Source organism: Centroberyx gerrardi, chromosome 15 (assembly GCF_048128805.1).
Source record: "Centroberyx gerrardi isolate f3 chromosome 15, fCenGer3.hap1.cur.20231027, whole genome shotgun sequence".
Lineage (NCBI taxonomy): Eukaryota > Metazoa > Chordata > Actinopteri > Beryciformes > Berycidae > Centroberyx > Centroberyx gerrardi.
Genome location: NC_136011.1, coordinates 4,368,815 through 4,386,717, shown reverse-complemented (window position 1 = coordinate 4,386,717; position 17,903 = coordinate 4,368,815). Strand labels below are relative to the sequence as shown.

The window sequence follows — 17,903 nt, the reverse complement described above, 5'->3', positions numbered from 1 at the left end:
TTCAGAGGCAGAGAGTAAATTCAATACACTGCCAGGTTCTGCCTGAACACAGAGGGGGTGGTTTTACCTTTTTTCTGGACTTTTTCAGATGTACTTACTTTGTTCAGGTTTCATCCAAAAAGCCTACCAGTTAATATCAAACTGGAGGTATCAAACTGAAAAAAATCCTATATGTTGTTAATAGATAATAATGTGTTTCAGGCTGTTGGAATCCACCTCTGGGGTAAAAAAAAAAGGGAATTGACCTTGAAGTTGTTATGCTACAAAAGTAGGCTCAGTAGTTTTATGAGTTTTAAGCTCAAAATAGGGGAATGTAGTCCTGTCATTTGGAGATTGCACTTCTCTGTACCTGTTAACATCTAGAATCCTGAAACAAATGCATGTCGATGTTTAGTATCCATATAGGAGCATAACTGAGCATAACATATTTTTTAAGCATCAATTTTGTTGGAATTTCCCTTTAAAGAAGAAGAGTCACCATTAGGTTTAGACATGATTTTGATATATGGGGCCGATATTGGCCTTTTATTAAAAATTGTATATGATGCAGTGTGATTGATTACATAGCTATTGCAGAATTGATCAATACTACACTGGTTGTCTATGAGAAGCCCTTAACCTGATTCTAATGACATTTTGATCAGATTCCACACAAGAACGCATGAATACAGCATTATTATTATTATTATTATTATTGAGTTTCAGTGGAGAGTTTTAGTGTCCCATGATGGTCTAAAAGCTGTTTCAGAGGCTTTTCCACCCTGACAAGAATGAAATTTGTGTAAAATATTTGTAATTTTTCTGAATTTTTGGGCCATTTTTGGCATGAACATGGTCAAATTTAAAGATATTGAATATCGGCACCCACAAAAACCCATATCAGTCAAGCCCTAATTCTGACAGGGTTGTGAACTAAGAACTTAGACAGGCAAATAAATGTGTAATCTTATACACTGGGCTGTATCGGGACGAGTTCAAATTTGGGTCCCGATGCAAAACACTTGTCATTAATAACTGTTTTAGAAAAAAAAAAAAAAACCCACATATTTAAGAGCTAAAATCAGTGCCGGAGAATCAAGCTGACCCCTCTAAAAAAACCCAATGGGATATTACAATCTTTTACCGTTTTAGTTGGCGTTGACGCCAATCTAATGCAAACCACCGTCGCCAAATGACTTCTCATACCAGCGGAGAACGTATCACTTCACCCACCCATCTACATAGAGCGCTGGACAGAAACTTATTTCTATGCTAATGGTGTTGACAAATGTGTTGTGATCGGGTCGCCGTTTTTTGAGCGGATTTTGAATTGTCCCCCTGCCGAATTGAATTGAACTGTGAATTATCATATAATTGCATTTTCAGCCATGATTTATGTGCACATCGGGGGCCGCGGCGCTCCAGTTAGTCGGTCGTGGCGTTTCTGCAGCTGCTCGGACTCCAAACACTGCAGGATGTTTCCCTACCAGTAAACATCAATCTTTCTCCCTCCTTTTTCCCTCCCTCTTTCTGCTCGTTCTGTCATTTATTCCTGCTTTGTCTCTTTCATTCTGCCTCTCTTCCTTTCATTCATTCATGCTTTTTTCTTTCTTCTTTCTCTTTCTGTTTTCCCTCCTCCATCTCTCTCTGCTGTGTTTGGAGGGATGACAGTAAGGTGCCCTCCGGGTTATAGCACTACCTCCTTTATAGCCTGAAATGAGTTTGCGTGCGCGTACACACACACACACACACACACACACACACACACACACACACACACACACGTACGTACACACATCTTTTCTTCTCCGCCGTTGTTATTTTTCTCTCTCAGCGTCTGGCATTGACACATTCTATCTCTCTGTATGTGCCAGTCAATCATCCTGTCTACCTGCACTGTACTATAGGTATGTGTGTATGTTTGTATGTAAGTCTGTAGCCTATATCTGCACATACGTATGTACTAGAAATCACCCAATATGGGTTTTTGAAGCCCCGTATTTTTGGACTTTGTGCCGATATTCAATACCTTTAAATTTGCCCATTTTCATGCCAACAGCGATTTTAAAAATTCAGTGTTTCCCCCAGAATTGTATTCTTGTCAGGGTGGAAAAGCCTCTGAAACAGCATTTAGACCTAAAACTCTCCACTGAAACCCAATCATATATTATAATCCCAATCATAACATAGTGTATTCATGCATGCTTGAGAGGAATCTGATAAAAATGTCTCATTAGAATCAATTCAGGTTAAGGGCTTCCCATAGACAACGAGTGTAGCACTGAGCAATTCTACAATAAATATGTAATCAAACTGCAGTGAACTGATATATTAGTTTGACCTAAGAATGTTCATACAGTATATGTGTGTGTTGTCACGTTCTGTGTGTCTGTACAGTCCTTTAATGTGTCTGCACTGGGCCTGTCTACAGCATGTGCCTATGCCTGTGTGGCTGGGCGTAATGGTCATGTGTTCCCTCTTTAGACCTTGAGATCCATCCTGTGGCAGCGCTCTGCCACTAGAAGCCCTCAGCAGTCCACATCAGTGTGTGTCACCGCTGTCTCTGGTCGCCCTCAATCAGACAGCCTCCTGACATTTGACATGATGTCAGATAATGGCCCCGTCTTCTGGGTCAAATCAACAGCACTCCCCCGAATGCGAGCGTACGTCGGTGACAGGCGACTGACGCAACTCGGAGTCAAAGGTAATAATGGCTGGCCTCTCACAGGAAACCACATCGCCTAGCATTACTTCACTGGCACCGACTTGTTTACTGCTCTGCTACTCATGAAGCTTTCAATAGCCGCAACTTAAAGAGCGGGTCCAGGAGTGTGGTATGCACTGAGGAGGTGAAAGAGTCATGCACTAGATTCACTGGAACCAAACAAGAAAAATACTGCGTCAACTCCCATCACACGTTAGTGACAGGCAACCGAGGTAATCCTGGCAGATTGGAATTTTAGTTCTACAGACATTTGTCTGTAGGCAGAAATAATCTCATTGGTTGAGATAAACTTCAATGGGCGGAGCTAAAATCAGTTTTTCAAACTGCAAGTTAGCTAACTGGCAAACTTGAATGACAAAGAAGGAATTCTGGTCAAAATATAAGTAAAAAGGTCAGCAGCTAGCTAACTAGCTTACCTAGATAGCTTTCGGCTAGTATGGCTAGTTTGAACTTTGAAGGTCAGCTAGGCTAACTAGCTAACCTAGATAACTTAGTATGGTTATATTGCATTTTTTCAGTTAGTAGGTTATCAAGGGCACTAGGCTTCATAGCATTAGCTTCCTCCTCTCTCACCTCTTGCCTATTTCACTGGGCTTCAGTCTAACAGTACTTAGCCAGAAAAACTGTGGTTCTTTGGCTCCGCTCATTGAGGTTTACCTCCGCTAATGGATTAGAAATGTTGGCTGAGAAATGTTTGTAGAACTAAAACTACAATGTGCACATATTGTCTGACAATGCTTTGCCAATTGTAAATAATTTTAGTTACTTAAAAAAAAAAATATCTTAGGTGTGAAAACTACATGCTAGAGGTAATTTGTTTGAACCTGCTCTTCAATAGCTGATCCTTACATTGCAGAGTGTGACATTTCTGCAGCAGGATTGGTTGACAAAGTGTCACAGAAAATTGCAATTATGTATGCATATACATCACTGCATGTTTGGCCCAATTGTCCCTTCATATCAGTCAATCGTCATACTTGCACGCACACACACACACACACACACACACACACACACTTACTTCCTATGAATAAAACAGTGTTTGTAATAGTGGGGATGGGGACTGACAAGGCAGTTTGAGTGACAGCTGATGATTGACAGGTATGAAGGCAGGACAGAAGGAGGGGTTGGGAGAAGATGTTATGATTGATGGAGTAGGAACAACTCCATGGAAGGGAGTCATGACTTGACATTGTACTGACATTATGAGTGCAACCTTTGACGGCAGGATTTAAAGGTGCAATTAGTATGATTTTTATATGGCCGTAATATGTCTGCAGGTGGTTGATAGGGTTGTTGATCAATACCAATGACTCAATGATTATGTCACCAGGTCCATTGGAGTTTAAAGACAATCTTCTCTTTTAGCTATGAAGGTTAAAAAGCCTTGTTCTCCAGCCAAAAAAGTAAGTGACAAAGCAGTATTATTATTCCAGTTTTTTGCATGGTGATGTATGACATTTTCACTAGATATTTCTGCTTACTCGTCTCTATTATGAAAATGTGACTTTATTATTTGTGTCAATTACAGGCCACCGTAAGCTGTGCCAGAGACTTGTTGATGTTGTTCCAGTTCCTATGGGTCACTGATAGAGGTCAATAAAAGTCATAGATTACTTAAAGTCACAATGAAACCGCATTTTGAGAGCATCTTGCTTCCTTAATGTGATGTATTTCCTGTTGAAACAGGATATTGGGGCGGGGCATAACGTAGGGAGGGATGATTCAAAAGTGTAAACCAATTGGATATCAGTTACGGAGAGAAACAAAGTTTAATTAGGTGGGAAGGGTGGAGGGGTGGGACTGTGATGGTTTAATTGGTTTGAGTTTTTATGTCGCCTCCTGGTACACGATGATGTCACCACTAAAGATTTTCCATTTTCCAGGAAGTAAAAGTACTTACAAGAAAAATACTAGATTTTTATTTTTTTTTCATCAATTTTCAAATAGATGTATGGTATGATAACAAGAATGAGCTTTAAAAAAAAAGCAAAAAAAAAAAGTCTCTTTTTTCATTTCAGTGTGACTTTAATTCCCCCTTTTATCTTTTTAAATGGCATTTTTGAATGTGCAGTTGTCGTTGAAAGGATCATCATTAGATTCCACTTCAGAAATTCACCCACTGTGTGGACAAGATTAGTGACTGTGCTTTGTGGCCAATCTAATCCAAGATACCATAAAAAGGCTACTTTTACTCTGATTTAGCTACTAATAATATCTGAAGCAATATTAATCTAAATGATCTCATTTAAAATTACATTTTGCTCCATGATTCATCTTTGGTTAATTTCAAAAGTGCTCATTGTGTGTGAACAGATGGAAGAACATGCAATCAAGGTCGATAAAGCATGTCTATATAATATTGGAATAGAGCCTATTAAAGCATTCGCCATCATCACATCAGTCACTTAAAAGTGATTTATGATCGAATAAGCCCATTACTTGGTTTTCAACCAAATCAGTGAGCGTGAGATTGATTAAGCCTCAAAAAGGGATTTTGTTTGAGGGCAATGTAATAAGCTCAATAACTCTCAAAGTGCCAAACATAGTGCTAGAAAACACCACTGGTCTCTACCTCGCTCCCTAAACATCAGCATTCCCAGGCGCTACCTAATCCAGATAATCAAAGGTAGTCTTTCATCCTGTGAAATTATGAGTTTATTCACCTGCAATTAGTCTGGTGTGAACCGACTCTATTAGTGTAGCTCGGTGATTTCTCTCACTACCAGACAGATCTCTTGATCTGTGTTGTGTGTGTAATTAACCAAGAATGATTAGCTGCTCAGTTGAAGTGGAGAACAGCCTAAAACCCAGGGTTCCTGTGCTTATCCATGTCAAGGACCCCTAAATAGATCCACAGCTAAAGACCACCGACCCCGTTTGATACGATTTTGCCTCAAGGAACCCCGTCTGAGCTTGTTGTTAGATATGAGTTAGTACAGAGTTAGATAATTGTCTATACTGTAGGTGGGGTGATATCCACAGCCAAAACGGTCATTCTTATATTCTCCCATTGTGTTCATGTCTAGTGAGTTGAATAAAAGGGAAATAAAAAAGGAATATTCCCCATTTTTGCTGCTTGAGGACCTCCTGGAATCTCCCCAAGGACCCCTAGAGGTCCCCAGACCCCAGTTTGGGAACCACTGGCCTTAAGCTAAACTCAAAGTCCTCATATTTATTTGTAATATTTATAAAAAATAAATAAATATGAGGACCCCCAATGGACAGATTTGATAGGATTTTGTCATAGGAAGATTTTTGTTGTTGATTTAGTATTGAATTGTATAACTACACTACACTCTAGACTACACTGTAGGTGGTGAGAGTGAAACCGATGATTAGAATATTCATTCTTATACATTCTCTAATTGGTATAATGTCTACTGCATTAAATTATAGTAAAACTAGACTGTTGCTGCATGAGGACCCCCTGGAGACCCCAGTGTGGTAAACGCTGGCCCGAGCTACTCCAGCAAAACTGGAAGTGCTCATGTTTATTTTAGATTTGATTGATTCATTTCTTGTTTTGTCAAACGCAAACAAAGGACGAGCCAAGGCAACGTGTCTCTCTCTCTCTCTCTCTCTCTCTCTCTCTCTCTATCAGCTGGGTTTTATCCTCAGTGGACACTGATGCGCACAACATAACAAAGCCTCTCTCCCTCTCCCCCTCCTCTCTCTCTCTCTCTCTCTCTCTCTCTCTCTCTCTCTCTCTCTCTCTCTCTCTCTCTCTATGTCTCTCTCCCTCCCCAGGTTTTCTCCTCTGTCCCATCTCTCCTCCTCTGCTCTGCACCTGCTCCTCCCCTCCTGCCTTATTATCCACCGACTCGGAGCCAGCGCTCCATCCCCGACAAGTGATGCTCCTCGGCAGCGCACATCGGTAGGTATCACCGCCCGCCGGAGGAAGGACCGGGACAGTCTTGTTTTCGCCTCTGGAAACGCGCACCGAAGGACGCCCGGACATGGGAATTTAACGGGGCTTTGTGCGAGCTGAGTGCGCCGGAGGGGATAGGACGAAAAAGAAAGCACTCAAGTCCCATCCGAGAGAGGGGAGACTCCGGGTAGGGACGGGGAATCGGTCCCGCCGGGACGGGGGAGGGAGGGGGGGTTGTGCGCCTCACCGGGACGGAGTTGGAAATGGACTCAACCTGCCGGGTTTTGGGGTCTAATAGTGAAGAATACAACCACAGGATTTGAGAGAAGGGGTTTGGACGGGTGGGTTCCTGGAGTTGCGGACGGACGGCCGGTCGGTCGGTCGGTGCTTGCCCGTTGCGATGGAGTGAGTGAGAGAGAGGGCGCACCGCAAGTTCAGCCTCGCCATGAAATCGGTGTTTTTCAGCCGCTTCTTCATCCTGCTGCCCTGGGTCCTCATCGTCATCATCATGATCGATATCGACACTAAAAGGACGGTCCGGGCTCCAGCCGCCGGCCGGACCGGCAGGGCGCAGCAGCGTGGGGCCCGAACCGGCGCGCCGGGCGGCAACCAGAACCAGTCCGCCCTCCCGGTGATCTACGCCATCACCCCGACTTACACCCGTCCGGTGCAGAAAGCGGAGCTGACCCGGCTGGCCCACGCCTTCCGCCAGGTGCCCCGGTTTCACTGGATCGTGGTGGAGGACTCTACGGCGCGCACCGAGCTGGTGGCGCGCTTCCTGGCCCGGTGCGGCGTGCCGTACACGCACCTGCACGTGTTCACGCCCCGCCGGTTCAAGCGCGCCGGAATGCCACGCGCCACCGAGCAGAGGAACGTGGCTCTCGCGTGGCTCAGGCAGCACCGGACCGCGCGGGACGCCGGGGTGGTTTTCTTCGCCGATGACGACAACACGTACAGCCTGGAGCTGTTTGAAGAGGTAGATTGCGCTCATTTATCAGCTGTATTATATACTTCAGGTTCAGAGCATGTTGTGGCCAAAAGCATCATGGGTGTCAACTAGGTACGGGAAGGTGTGGCACTCTCCATACCTTAACCTGAGTCAGTCTTAATGTGATCCTGTAGATTTGATATCATCATAACATACAATAAAGTTCAAGGAAAACTGGCAAAAATCTATTAGGAGCATTCAGGACCAATGTTCCCTCTAAGCTTATAATTGATCACATTCACCAGATAATAATATCTTGTCATCAGTCATTGTTCCACTTTGTCCCCAGCAACTTGGTCTTTTTATAGAAGCAGGTTTGGAAGTTTTGGTGAAAAATGATAGGCCTATAATGATATTTTGTGGCTAATAACCAGATCAGTTCATTTAGGTATACAGTATTTATTGAGAAGTTAATTTGTAGTCCTATGTTGCCTCATTGCTTGAACACTCACTATGGACACTCAACTTGGCTTCTTTTATTTGAATATAAGCAGATTGTGTCCGTTTTGGTGGCCAATAAATCCTGCAAAATCCCCTGCACAGATATGTTAGGACCCCCCATTTCATAAGATTTTATCCCAAGAAGATTTTTGTTGCTGTTGATTCAGTATTGAATCTTACAACTGTCTACATTGTGTGTGGGGAGATAATAGTGGTGAGAGTGAAACCTATGATTACAATATTATATTATAATAGCATATACTGTTTGACGGACACCTTTATCACCTTTATCCGAAGCATCTACAAAAAGTCATTCTCATACATTCTCTAATTGGGATAATTTCTAGTGAATTTAATCATAGTGAAATTAAACTATTCTTCATTTTGTTGGGAACCCCCTGGATCCCACTCAAGGACCCCTGGGTGGCCCCAGACCCCAGTTTGAGAGCCAATATAGTTTAGACTGTGACTAGTTTATCCTATTAAGGTAGAATTAAGCCATTATCAAAGCCATTCTATTGACTGGTAAAACTAGGTGGACCTAAGCCATACCACCAGGCTTGATATTACCTGTGTGTGTCTTTGTGTGTGTGTGTGTGTGTGTGTGTGCGTGTGTGTGTGTGTGAAAGAGAGAGATAGAGAGAGATAGAGAGAGAGAGAGAGAGTGAACTAGAGAGCAAATGAGAGAGAAAAAACAGAGAGAGGAGTGTGTGCATGTGTGTGAGTGAGAGAGAAGTGACAGATTGAGAAAGACAGAGAGAGAGAAAGACCGACAGAGACACAGGTGGTGGTGGTGGTGTGTGTGTGTGTGTGTGTGTGTGTGTGTGTGTGGGGTGTACTGGTTCACCAGGGTTGCCAGTTCTTTCACATCTTTATCTCACCAACATTGCTGTCCAATTTTCTGCTGATCCACTTGCAGGTTATTGCAACTGGAAGATGAAGAAGCACAGAATAGGCATGCTTGTGTGTGTGTGTGTGTGTGTGTGTGTGTGTGTTCACACTAGATGATTTTGTTTGCTCAAGCTAGCCGTCTGTGGATATGTGTGTCTAGAGTTAAGACGCTTTGATACTGCTATCGATTGGACTGATGCTGCCGATAGCTGATATTTTATGCCGATATCTTCAAATTTGACCAATTTCATGCCTCAAAATTCCAAGTATTCAGTGTTTCCTCCAGACTTTTATTCTTGTCAGGCCTCTGAAACAGCATTCAGACCATCATGGGACACTAAAACTCTCCACTGAAAGCCAGACTAATGAAATTCTTTTAGGCGTGTAGCAGCTCCTTAAGGCAGAGTGAGGCAGGTTTCACTGCAGCTTTTACAGACTGTTGAGTCAAATCCTCCCACACCACACTGGAATGATTCCTCTGGTCAGACATCTGATATAAAAATCATAATAATAATAACATATTGACTAGCTGTGGTCAGGAAGGAACCTCCATCATGCGGGAAACAGTGATGCCGACATCTGATTTTTATTATAAGTCCATTATAAGTCCATATATTGGCAAACCAATATATGGATTTGCCAATATCGGACCCTAGTCTATATGTGAGAGGGTTTCTGTTTGTGCGTGTGTGTGTAGGGGGGTAGAGTGAATCCTGGCCCATCTCTTCGCACATCAACATTCAGCATCAACTCTCGTTTCTTGTAAAAGATGGCTGCACTGCCCCGCTTCACTAGACGATACGCTCTAGGCTTCCAGGTAATGAAGAAAGATGAGTCGGTAGCAGCGGGAGAAGAAACACGCCGATCCTTTCACTCCTTTCACTCCTTTCACTTTGAAATAATGGTTTTCTGATTGCTGATTGCTCACTCTGATTGCGGCCTTTTAAAAGATGGCTGGCCCCCAAAATCGAAAATCGCAACGATTTTGTGAAATAATAAAATGTTCCGTATGGGAAACGGTTTTATTCAAATAAGCTAGGAACTCTGCATTGAATGGAATGGAATATAGTAAAACATTAAGTTGGGATATTTACTTTTAAACATGGCAAACATTGTAATGCTTATAGTGAAAGTACCTTCAAACTTGACTTCAGCAGTCAGTGATTTAGTGGTAAATAAAAAAGGTGATCATCTGCAAACATGTTGATGCTGAATAGATGTTGATGGGATGGTCTGTACCAATGCTGAAAACCTGTGTAAATATAGCGCCAAAATGAAAGTTGAGTCCATAGTCGCCCATAGCTTCTACCTGCATCATTTTGTGAAATCAGGACCTAAATATCTTTCTGATGTCAGTTCAAAACAGTTTCCAAAGCTGTTTTGATATAAATTTTTCTTAATATTTGAAAATGTTTGCATTGAACCTGGCTGCCTCCTGCGTGTCGCTGCCCGTTAAATGCCTGGAAGCAAACAACCACCAATAGAAACAAAAATCATTTACACTTTTCAGAAATGTATTAATTTCTTCTTCTTCCCCCTTAAAATGCACTATCCTCATATAACTTACACCAGTTTGATGCTACTTAGAATGATATATAAGCCTACTTTAGATCTATGCCATAAAAATATATGTGATAAAGTCTGTTCTGACTCAAAACTGCTTTGCACATGAGTTTCGGTGGGTTTTCCCTGCAGTATTTGGGCAACAGTTCTTAGATTCTTTCCCCCTCTGAGACGAGCGCGGCGTATCGATCCGCGGCCGGGTCTCTTCTGACCCAGAGTCAGCATCAGATTCCCATGCCTGGGGGCTCGGCTGTAAAGAGCATCTGTTTGATTTGTTGATAGCACACTGTCTCCTCTCTGTCCTCCCGCCTGTTTCATTACCCAGCTCCTCTGTGCAGGTAATGGCCTGTCATAGAGAGATAATAAGCTGTCATACGGCGGTAATAACCTGCAGAAACTGTCTGCAGGGCCGAGACTGATGACGGGAATTGCGCTGATAGTGGGTGGCGGGTTCATTTTAGAAACCTTCACATTATTTCGGGGAGAAAAGTGATACCTGATGGTGATTGAAGCAACATCTAAAAATGACTCTTCTGTAACCGAAGTCCCTTTGTTATAATAGCTTTTATAGTAATCCATTGTGGGGATTTTTTTATTTCCTTTTGTAAGAGTAGGTCGTCATTTTAGGATCTGAAACATTTTCACATGAACACTAGAAAGACCTTATATTGAGATTTTTTATTTAAATTTAAACTCATCCTCCCACGACCTTTCCTAAACATTTAGGCTTTAAATACTTTCCTAGAATTATAAAAAAAAAAAAAACACTTGGAAAGTAAATATAGGCAGCTTTTCATTGTATGATATAAACCTCCAGCGTGTAAAGCGACTCAGTAGAGAGCAGAGATAATTGTAACATGGTGAGAGATGCAACACCCTCAATTCCTCCAAGCTGGAGTAAGCTAGAATTACGTAACTGATAATTAATATGATATATATTTAGACATGAGCCCAGGTGAGCCCAGTTGACTCATGGCTATGTGAGGAACTGTGTTGACTTTACCCCCCGAAAGAAGTCTTTTTTGGACCAATTTCCTTTGTGTTTTTTTTTTTTTTATGTTTCACCGACTGTAGAGCACATGCAGGCGGGGGTGATTTCTGACCCGCAGTCGCTCAATTAACAAACGAGGAGCTCCAGCCGGGATAAAATCAGCCTCATTGTTGACTCCGGGTTGTTGATTACATCAAAGTAGCTGCCCGGGCTGTTTTGCTTCAGGAACAAGGCTACAAAAACCACCGCGGCTTAATGAGCAAAATGTGTTACAACTGCCCCCCCCCCACCCCCCTCCACCTCCCCCCTTATGAAAAAAACATCGGGGACGTAGCAAATGTTTTACAAGCCTCCCCGCATTTTCCCCCTTTCTCTCCGGCGGCGGAGTCGGCGTGGGAGAAGCCAGGTGGAAAGGCATTTTGCATTAAGACGAGAGTTAAGGGGTGTGTGTGTGTGTGTGTGTGTGGGGGGGGGGGGGGGGGGGGGGGGATGGGTGTTGGGGGGTGTATGCTCCGTTCTGCACAGTAGTCAGGTCTCGGGCGTTTCGGCGTTCCGGCTGAAGCCTCCCTCCTGGCAGTCGATAGGGTGTCAGCGAGCGGAAGACTGCTCTTTTAATGCCCTCCATGCAATTACGCCTCCACGCACACACATACACACACACACACACACACACACTTTCTCCTGTGGGATGTCTTACGGTGACTTTGCATTTTTGCCCTCAGGAGTCAGCGTGCTGCCATTGTGGGAAAAACCTTCACTTTCACTCAAATTACACGGTTTACATACGGTTTAGACTGATATGGGTTTTTGAAGGCCGATAGCGATACTGATACTTTCAGACTGAAGCCGATATGTTGTGCCGATGTTCGGTATCTTTAAATTTGACCATTTTCATGCCAAAAAAGTCCTACAAAGTACAAGGATTTCGATTTTGCTACCGGAATTGTATTGTCATCAGGGTGGAAAAGCCTCTGAAACAGCATTTAGACCATCATGGGACACTAAAACTCTCCATTGAATGCCAGACTAATTAAATTAAGTTCCTTAAGGCAGGTTTCACTGCAGGTTTTGAGTAAAATCTTCTCCCATATATTGTTTTAATGGCGAATTCAAGCAATAACATACTCAAATCATGCTATATTGTGATCATTGGCACTAGTGTGTGTGTGTGCTCATAGGTTGCAAGTCGTAGATCAGCACACTGGTGTCAATAACCACAGTATAGCATGACCTTGAGTGCGTTATTGCTTTCATCCAACACTTTTACAACAGTAGCAAACATTAAACAGAGATACAAGCTTTGGGTTTTAATTTAATAATGTTCTTTTGGCCCTCCTCCAACGAAAAAAAAAATGAGTTAGGGCTGCTGAGCAATTCACATCCTCGCTCGCTTCGCTCCATTCATACTGTGATACTGTTGGCGTTATAAAGCACAAGTGCGTACACGGCTGTTATGAGCACTGTTGGACAATCACAACGCGTGGATGAAAACAAACGGCTGAGATAATGGCACATATAACTCTAAACCTAGCGCTTTATGTGCTGGGTCAGTTCCACAACCCCCAAGGGGGCAGAGGATCGCGTTCAATCTCGCCGGTGTAACTTCAAAAATATAGGGATGTCAATCGGCGAGATGAGGTTGTGTTTTTTCCTCCCCCCCCGTTCGTTCCTGAAAAGCTGACTCACTGGAGATAGAGGGTTTTTCAGCGTAGCAGAGCTGCCGGAGTCGGCTGCAGCAGCCTGTCAGCCAGGCAGGACTTTGTCAGACCTTTTTTGAATAATTGAACTCCACCAGGCCTGAGAGCTCCGCACTCAGTCTGCTGCCCGACTATTTTAAGGAGCAGGTAGCGAGCGCTCTGGGCTGAAGCGTGAATCAGGACAAAGACTCGTTTCTCAAACGTAGGCATGCTTGGTTTGATGGTGATTTCTTAGTTTTGCTGTAATCCTATTTATATTTATTGTGGAAATCCACTGAAGCGGTCAATGCACCTTGGTTTCTCTAGTCTGATGCAAGCAGAGGCAAACTGCATATGTAAAGGCCTATTGGACAGTAGTATTGCCTCATTTTCTTGAGCAGCATACAGCAACAGCACTTCTGTACTGACTAGTCCATCCCCAAATCAAAATAAGGGATAAAATAATGTATTCTATTGATAATGTGGAATTGGTCAAATCAAATTTTATAGCTTCACCCATACATGGTTAAAAACAGTTCAGGGCCATTAAAATGAAAACCAAGAACAGGAACAAGACAATCAACATCATAAAGGGACACCATAATGGCAGAAGTAACATTTGAAAAGTATAAATATACCATAAAACTAGTTCTAGCTATTCAATTGTTGGAATTGTTGGAGTTTCTTTGTAGAAAACCTTTCAATTTCAAGTCAAGACTGCATGTCAAATTTAAGAACGCACGCTCGCATGGATTGGACGTCTCATTTTTCTTTTGACAGTTTCATTACATTTCGGCATTGTGAACATTTCCTACGACCAAATGATTTACATCCCTCGGGGGCGGGGGGTGGGGGGTGGGGTTTGCTAAAAGACTTTCTATGTGAGGAGGAAACGGTCTAAAGACACACTGGCAAACAGTCAGGACAAATTTGATCAAGAGTGGAAGTATCTCGGAGCGAAACTCCGGGGCCTGCAGAGAGTAGTGAGGAGGAGGGGGGGGAGGGGGGAGGGGGGAGGTGGCACAAAGAGAAACCGGAGGAATGAAGGAACCAGAGAGAAATGGGAAATTCAATTTCATCAAACCCCTGCGAGCAATTATCATAATTACATACTGTAGTGGGAGAGGCGAAGGGGAGCTGGGGGAGAGGGGGGAGGGGGGGGTGTTGTAATGTCAGGGAAGCGAAGCAGAAAGGAAACGAACCTCGCCGGGAGACAGAAATTGTCCGTGGCTGAGCTGGTGGGAGGATGAGGAGGGAGGAGGGAGGAGGGAGGAAGACCTGGGGGGGGCGGGGGTGTTAAGGGCCGATGTGAACGTTTGAAAAAGGGGGGTTGTGCAGCAGCTGTCTGATTATTTCTTCTTTTTCTGTATTAGTTTGAATACCTGGCCTCACCTATGCGTCATAGAATCTTTTTTTTCTTTCTTCTTCTTCCAGTTCACCGCTGTGTCTAGCCGAGGCTGGAATCCGTTAGTTTGTCTGTCTGTCTGTCAGCAGGACATCTCAAAAACCTAAAACCAGATTTGGATGAAATTTGGTGGACAGATGGGGCTCGGGCCAAGGAGCAATTGATCCGATTTTGGTGGTGATCCACATCTGAGATTTCCGCCATGACATGATTATTGTTTTTTAGCATTGGCGATGAAGTGGCTTGCACTCTCCTTCTAGTTAGTTTGTGTCAGAATATAATTTCAACACAGTGATTAATGACACTTTACATTATAGGCATCTTAGCTATTATCAAATTCAAATTCAAATTAGCTTCATTGGCACAACAGGAAAGAGTCCTATGTTGCCAAAGCAATACAGTGCTTCAATTGTAATAACATTGCAAACATTAAAGGATACGGCTGGTGTTTTTAAATACATTTCTTATCGTCAACAAAGCCTATGAAAATAACAAAATCAACAACGTTTGCTCTACTCCCGTTACTTTCTGACTTCCCACGTTCCCTTTTTATCCTTCAAACCAGAAGTCATTGGCTCCAATTGTAAGCTAAAAACCTTTAAATACAGCTCACAAAGACATAGTTTCAATTTTAAAAATCGCTAACTGTTACCACGAAAAGTCAGGCTATTGTAGTTATTACCAAGTCAAATTCAAATGGGAACAAATTCTTCATTGCGACGGGGACTATTTTCAGTGTACGGAACAACTTTCCTGAGATGGAAAACGTGTTTACGGCTTATTAAGTTGTTTGAGGAAAAAGTCGGCCAGCCGGTGCATCGCGATGATGAAATATGCTGCCAGAGCAACGGCATGGCTCTGTGACGTGTTTTTAATAGTTTTTTAATACAATGGAGTTCTATGGCTGCTGGGACATGGCTTTATTGGGCATCCGCTACATGGACGAGACTTGTTAGCAAAAAACATTCATTGCTGATTTTGTTATTATCATAGGATTTGTTGACGTTAAGAAATGCATTAAACACACCAGCCTTATCCTTTAAGAAAATGCATTACAATTTATTCTAGTCTGGGTGTGAAGCTGCACTAGGCGACTCCAAATGGCAGGAAGAGGTAACTGGTTGAAAAATCTGAACTTCAACACCCATAAATCCTGTAAGGTGACATCAATCAACCCTGATGTCCAACACTCATCCCGCTCATCTCCACTCTCATTTGCATTCTTCCATCTCTCTCTCACTGGTTCTCTGTCTCTCAAAGTCAAATATGCTTTATCTGCGTTACAGGAAAGAAACCAATGTTGCCAAAGCAATACAGTACATCAGTTATGGATCAACATTTTCACATTAAAATCCCTTCCCCCTTGTACCAGTGTGTGTGTGTGTGTGTGTGTGTGTGTGTGTGTGTGTGTGTGTGTGTGTGTGTGTGTGTCAGTACCTGGACAGTGTAGACTCTGGGTTGCTGCGTATTCAGCTCCCATAACCAGACTCTTCACCACACAGTGAATGTCAGTAGCTTGATGTGTAAGTAATTAGTGTTTGTGTAGAAACAATAAAATAAATATAACATACAAAGATATAACGATAACAGAGCATAAAGTGATAAGATATAATAATAAAAGAGATGAAAATTTAACAAATCACGTACAGGGTTTACAGGCTGTGTGGCATGGAGGATCTCTGTCTCTCTCTCTCTCTCTGCCTGGGGACCAACATGGTTGAGTGTATCTGAATGCCAGCTTTGTCCTCCCCAACCCCCATCCTGATTTCCCTGCCCTTCCATCCTCCATCCTCCATCCTCCAACATGCACACCACACACACACACACACAAACACAAACACACACAGAGCTGGTTCCAGTGTTGGAGAGACAAGAGCCATTATGACATTATGTGTGCACATTCACACACAAAGAGATAACTCAGTTTCACACGCATGCCTGCACAAACACACACACACGCTTGCAGTACTATACTTGTGAGGACCTTCCATTGACTACATTCATTTCCTAACCCTAACCTAAACCTAGTTTTAATCTACACCTAAACCCAAATCCTAAACCTCCTACTCCAACTCCTAACCCATTGTAAAAATGCCTTCACTTTATAGTAGGGATGGGGCGATATGTTTATCTTTCTAACGATGCCATTGGCTGCTAGAATGTAAACAACAATTTAAAAATGTCATTACAAAGTGCAAATAATATCATTTGGATGGAGAGTTTGTGAAATTGTATCGCGAAATATTGAATTTCGATATATCGTCCCATTTCTACTTTATAGTATTTTCCACATTGTTCTATATTTGTGATGACATTTGGTATACATTATATAGAAATACAAGGACACACACAATATGCATGCATTTTCATCTTTTTCTTTTTCCTGCCCGTCTAAACCCATCATGCACTCAACCCGCACACATATCATGCTCCATTGCATCACCGTCTCATAACCCCCCCACCCCACTAATTTGATTCATTCATTTTCTCCCAGCTCATTTCTCTCTCTCTCTCTTTCTCTCTCTCCCATTGCCTCCGCCATGCATATTAATAATGCACAGATAAAAATATGCTTGATTAAAATCACGCCCGGCCCAGCCACCCGAACACTCGTCCTGGGCGCGCAAACAACGCGGTGACGGCTCTTTCTCCGGGGCAAGGCGGCGGGAAACTGAGTACATCCATAATGGATTTCATATACTTCATCATTAAGAGTCTCATTGTGTGTGTACACACAATTCACTTCTCACCTATTTGTTTGAGGGGAAAGGGAGTCGGCGTTGATTACCCGGCCAAGCCGAGCTGCGGCGCTCCGGGATAGAGTGTCCTGGCTGGGAGTCAAATGTAATGCAATTCCTCTCAGTGCTGTATTTTTCACTCCGGCTCTTCTTTTTTGTTTACTTGTAAATGGCACGCATTACTGACTGAGCCGCCGCTACTGTAATTTGTCAGGACTTACAGGTTGTCGTGCGCCCGGCTGCATCTGAAATTATTCGGTATCCGAGGCGATGATGAATTATTTGTTATCTCACTACAGTGTCTGCCCTCTGGTGTAGATATCCATATTGATAATGAGACAGGAGCTACAGAGATTCCTTAACACTTGACAGTGTCTGTCGGCGACGCTCAGCTATCCGGCCTAAACCCATGGAAGATGTGATGTGTGGTACGGGAACAATGTTTCATAGGAACGCCCACGAGAATTTTAAATCAACCATAAACACAGCAGATATTGCTCGCTTTTCAGAAGTAGAGTTGATTGTATTAGTGTGAATATAACTAGTCAGCTGATTTTTATTACCTTGGACCAGTGGTGTGACCAAGTCAACTTAACTCAAGTCAGTCTCAAGTCTTCAGGTACAAGTCTCAAGTC

At 43.0% G+C, this 17,903-nt stretch overlaps 2 protein-coding genes across 2 annotated transcripts in view; one reads left to right on the top strand and one right to left on the bottom strand.

The window, feature by feature from the left end:
• Positions 1-17,903, bottom strand: part of sdhaf4 (succinate dehydrogenase complex assembly factor 4) — a 369,114-nt gene that overhangs the window by 98,342 nt on the left and 252,869 nt on the right. The gene's annotated exons all lie outside the window — the stretch shown is intronic.
• Positions 7,021-17,903, top strand: part of b3gat2 (beta-1,3-glucuronyltransferase 2 (glucuronosyltransferase S)) — a 34,601-nt gene continuing 23,718 nt past the window's right edge. The window contains exon 1 of the mRNA XM_071912630.2: positions 7,021-7,551. Coding sequence (XP_071768731.1) covers positions 7,021-7,551 — 531 coding nt within the window. The remainder of the gene's footprint in view (positions 7,552-17,903) is intronic.